Below are 4,719 nucleotides of genomic sequence, written 5' to 3'. Positions count from 1 at the left end.
ATTCAAAATTTTGGGAAGCGCGTGGGACAGAGGTGGCCGCAGTAATTGGGACGGATTAGGCAGGGACGCCTCGATATCTGCGCCACCTTTTTCGCCACGTACTGAGCGAGCGCCAGTTGTGGGATTTGACAGGATCGCCTGGGCCCAGTGGTCAGTCACTCGGAAACGATTCCATATAAGGCATTGATTGGGGAATTCTGCACAGTGCGCCCCAATTCCCCTTTCTTCCTCCTCTGCTTCTCCACCGCTGCCGCTTCCATTCCCGCCACCACCTCCCGCCCGTGCTCCTCTTGTTTCGATGGCAAAGGACAAGACGGCGGCGCTGGAACACGCGAAGAAGGGAGCGACGAAGGGGAAGGGGAAGAAGACCAGTAGGAGCGGGTCGTCGTCGAGATCTGGCTTGCCGCGCGGCTGGGTTCAGGGCGACTGGATCCAGTCCACCATCGAGCTGGATGATCTGCGGGATCTGGCCAAGAGTGGGCTGATCGAGCATGGTTCCTGGAGGCTCCCGGGGGACAAAACTGAGCCACAGCCCGAGGAGGGCGAATGCGTCTTGCTTGCCACCCACGTCGACCGCGGTTTTTCCTTGCCCCCACATCCCTTTTTCCGTGCCTTTCTGAACTTCTTCGGAGCTCAACTCCACCATTTCTCTCCCAATACTATCACGTACCTTGCTGCCTTTGTCTCAGTGTGTGAGAATTTTCTGGGCTGCCGACCGCACTGGGGTTTGTTCAAGCACATCTTCACATGTCGCTCGCAGACTGTGAAAAAAGCTAGCCCGAGTGACGAGAAAACCCAGGTAATCCAGATGTGTGGGGGCTTAGGCATCCAGATGCGGGGTAAGAGCGCTTTTCCTGCGATGACTCTCCCTGACTCGGTTAGAGGGTGGCAGTCGACTTGGTTTTATTGCAAAGACAAGTCGACTCCTGGCCACTCGACTGGTCTCCCTCCCTTTTCTTTGGCGCGAGTCCAGAAACCCACCACCTCGAAAGTGACTCCAGTAGAGAAGGTGGAGGTGACCATGTTGATGGAGCGAGTAGTCCAGCGGATTCATGAGGGTGTGACTGGAATGGATTTGCTCGAGGTATTTCTCAGTCGACGTATCCAGCCTCTCCAGGCTCGTGATCACTCAATGTGGATGTACTCGGGGATTGAAGATTCCACTCGGATCCACCCGGAGGACGTAGATGAGAAGACGGTGGCGCAGTGGGTGCAAGGCATCACAGGAAACAAGGACAACCCCAGGGGGTCCCAAAGAGTTCTTCCATTCGACGCCAACAACCAACCAGACAAGGTCCATTCTTTATTTCCGAGTGTTTTTCATTCTGACTTGCAATTGTTTACTGAGTCGGCCATCCTTTGTTCACCTCTTTTGTTCCGCAAATCTATACGGATACATACTCAATGCCAAACGGGGAGCAAGAGTAGTACCAGGAAGGAGAAGAAAGCGGAGGCGAAAGCATGGATTATCAGTCTGATAGAGGAGAAGAGGAGGAGGAAAGCGAGGACTCGAGCAGTGGCAAAGAGGTCGAGTCACCACCTCACAACGAAAGGCGTTCCAAGAATAAGCACGACCCAGCAAGTGTCCGTGGCAAAGTAGCTCCGCCGACTGGACAGTCTTCCAAGCGCACTCGGACTTCTTCCCCAGTGCCGAGTGAAAAGGCTTCAAAGCAGCCCAAAGTTGCGGCATCGAAGTCTTGGAAGACCCTGCCCAAGATCAAGATCGACGTTCCCGTCGCTTCTGCGTAAGTGTCTTGCCTTCATTTTTTGCTCAAGGACCTGTGCTGTCGACTCTCTTCTTGATTTAACCGAGTGAATCTTGAAACTAGTAGTGCTGCTACCTCTGGGACTTCTGCTTACAGAGACGGTGACGAGGAAATGGGAGACGCGGTCACTTCCAACCCAGGTATGATTTTTGCAATCTTGTCTTTACTTTCTCAACCATTTTACTGGTCGACTGAATTCTGGCGATTGTTTCTTTTGCAGCTCCTCCCAATGTCATTGATCTTCCAGATGACGACGAGGATGTGCCGCTGAGGCCTATGGGAAGGAGAAGCAGGAAGACACCAACTGGCAAGGCGCCTCAGTCGACGTCGGTGACGGAACCGGTAATCGAGGAGACCGGCGATGCCAATCGGACTTCTATGACTTTCGCCATACCATTGTCGAGCACCCAACCTTCAGCGTTGACTGCGCAGACTCCAGCCGATCCATATTCACTCTTCACTGCACATCACGTCCCAGAGGACCAAGTGGGTGCTGCCAAGGAGGCTATACGCCAGGCGGGCATCATGATGGAGCAGATGAAGGTGGTCCGGGAGGCCAGCCAAGCTGCTTACGACGCCAGCTCAGCTCTCCAGAGCAACGTCCAGGTTGGTTGATCACCGACTGACCCTTTAGCTTGTCGCTTGTTCTATTAGGATATGCTACCTGAAAACTTTCCTTGAGGGATCTTTCCATCAGTCTGTGTTTTGCATTTGTACACCCACTGGGTGTTTTAACTTACTGCTGAATAGCTTTGCTTCTTAGATCGACTAGGTTGTGTCGATTGAGTCTTTGAACCAGTGGGGGCACGCTGAGTGCACCCACTGGGTGTAGTCCCCGAGACCATAGTTGACTGCGGGCAGTTGGCTATGGTCTGGGAATCAGAATTTTCTCACTCGGTCTGAACGGGTCATGTCGAGTGGAACTTGAACTTAGTGGGGGCACGCTGAGTGCACCCACTGGGTGTAGTCCCCGAGACCGTAGTTGACTGTGGGCAATCGACTGTGGTCTGAGAACAACTTTTTTTTTACACTCGGTCTAGACAGGCCATGTCGAGTGGAAACTGGACCAGTGGGGGCATGCTAAGTGCACCCACTGGGTGTAGTCCTCGAGACTACTGTTGGATGTTTGATTCAGCAGTAGTCTTAGAACTTGTTGAATTTATCACTCTATTTCTCTGAAGTAGCCAACCTTTTCATCTGTCGACTGACCGTCCTTTGATTACAGAAATCCTGCGAACTTGGAGCTCGTTTTGCTGACCTGGAGCAGAAGCAGATTCAGCTCAATCTCGATCTGGAGCTAGCCAAGACAAACTTGAAGAAGGCCAAGGATGAAGCCGTTGGTACGAAAAACTTGTCGACTGACTTGTTCCTGAACCGGGTGTTATTTGCTTTTTCTGAACCGAGCGTTATTTCTTTCAGAAACAATGAACCAAGCTCTGGCGCAGAAGGATCTGGACCTTGCAGCCGCGCAGAAAGCAGCCGAAGAGAAAACTGCACTTGCCGATCAGAAGCTGGCTTCAGTCGGCAAACTGGAGGAAGAGAACGCCAAGCTGAAGACTGCCCTGGATGAACCCAACAAGGAGGCGACTCGTCTGAAGAAGGACAAGAGGGCTCTGACCGATAAGGTGGAAGACATCGCCCGCAAGAGAGATGACTTGGAGAATTATCTGGGAGGACTTGCCAAGAAGTTGTTTGTCATGCTTGAAGGTGCTTTCCTTTGTCCGACTGACTTGTTGCTGTCGACTCGATATATAACCATTGACTCATCGTTGTATTGCGTGTGCAGAATTTTGCCAGAACTTTGAGGAAGAGACCGGGCGAATTGGGACAAGCTTGGATCCCATCCTCTCTCCTGTTAAGGACGAAGCTGCCATGAACGTGCTCCGATTGGAATCCTGTGTTGCTGGTGTTGTCGACTACCTTGCTCGACTGAAAGTTGCGGTGTCGCAAATCGACACAGCACTCTGGCCAGGGGCGATGCTCCAAAATGACCTCGAGTCTCTGATGACTCGACTCAATGAGGTCCCTGGTCAAGTGCAGGAATGGAAGAAGTCCTCTGCTCGATGCAGTGCTGACGTGGCTCTGTTGCTGGTTCGTGTCCACTGCAAGGAAGCCCGAGAAGAGAAGTTGGCGGCGATCAAGGTTGCCAATACCAAAAGGCATGACTTCCAATCCTTCATGGAAACCTTCATTGTTGCTGCCACTCGGATTCCTGAGGGAATTGACCTGGACGAGTTCGTCGAGCCTGCCAGCCCTCCTCCTGCGGAGTGAACAAACTTTATGCCTCGCCTTAAATTTGTCTCGGAATGCCGAGTGATTTTGTAATCGCTAAAACTCCTTTGGGCCTGATGCCCGAGTACTTTAATCCGTGGTCTGGAACCTTAAGATTTATCTGAACTTGGTTTATCTCTGAATATGCTTGTGTTTGTCTTCGAGTGGAACTTGTTCTTCACTCGGAATAGTCTTTGTACTTGTGATGTAGCTCTGAGGAGTAGGTAGCAGTCGACCTGCACCTCGTCATCCTTGCGGATCGGGATGGAGCGCACATTGTATTTATGGCGCAGCTCTGAGGAGAAGGTCGCAGTCGACATGCATCTCGTCGTCCTTACGGATCGGGATGGAGCACACATTGTACTTATGGCGCAGCTCTGAGGAGAAGGTCGCAGTTGACCTGCACCTTGTCGTCCTTGCGGATCGGAATGTGTTTTAAACTTAGGTGAGTACTGGACTAAAGCTAAGCCCCCAAGTGAGAGGATTGCTCTGCACTCGGTGGGGATTTTCCGAACTTAGGCGAGTACTGGACTGCAGCTAAGCCCCCGAGTGAGAGGCTTGATCACCACTCGGTAGGATTTTTTAAACTTAGGCGAGTACTGGACTGCAGCTAAGCCCCCCGAGTGAGAGGATTGCTATTCACTCTGTGGGATTTTCCAAACTTAGGCAAGTACTGGACTGC

General features: G+C 52.0%; 1 protein-coding gene across 1 annotated transcript in view; it reads left to right on the top strand.

The window, feature by feature from the left end:
• Window positions 1-298: 298 nt before the first annotated feature.
• Window positions 299-4,719, top strand: part of LOC123120926 (UDP-glucose flavonoid 3-O-glucosyltransferase 7) — a 51,506-nt gene continuing 47,085 nt past the window's right edge. The window contains exons 1-4 of the mRNA XM_044540887.1: window positions 299-578; window positions 2,014-2,108; window positions 2,992-3,106; window positions 3,186-3,286. Coding sequence (XP_044396822.1) covers window positions 299-578; window positions 2,014-2,108; window positions 2,992-3,106; window positions 3,186-3,286 — 591 coding nt within the window. The remainder of the gene's footprint in view (window positions 579-2,013; window positions 2,109-2,991; window positions 3,107-3,185; window positions 3,287-4,719) is intronic.

The sequence above is a fragment of the Triticum aestivum genome, chromosome 5D (genome assembly GCF_018294505.1).
Source record: "Triticum aestivum cultivar Chinese Spring chromosome 5D, IWGSC CS RefSeq v2.1, whole genome shotgun sequence".
NCBI lineage: Eukaryota > Viridiplantae > Streptophyta > Magnoliopsida > Poales > Poaceae > Triticum > Triticum aestivum.
This window is presented reverse-complemented; position numbering and strand designations above follow the sequence as displayed.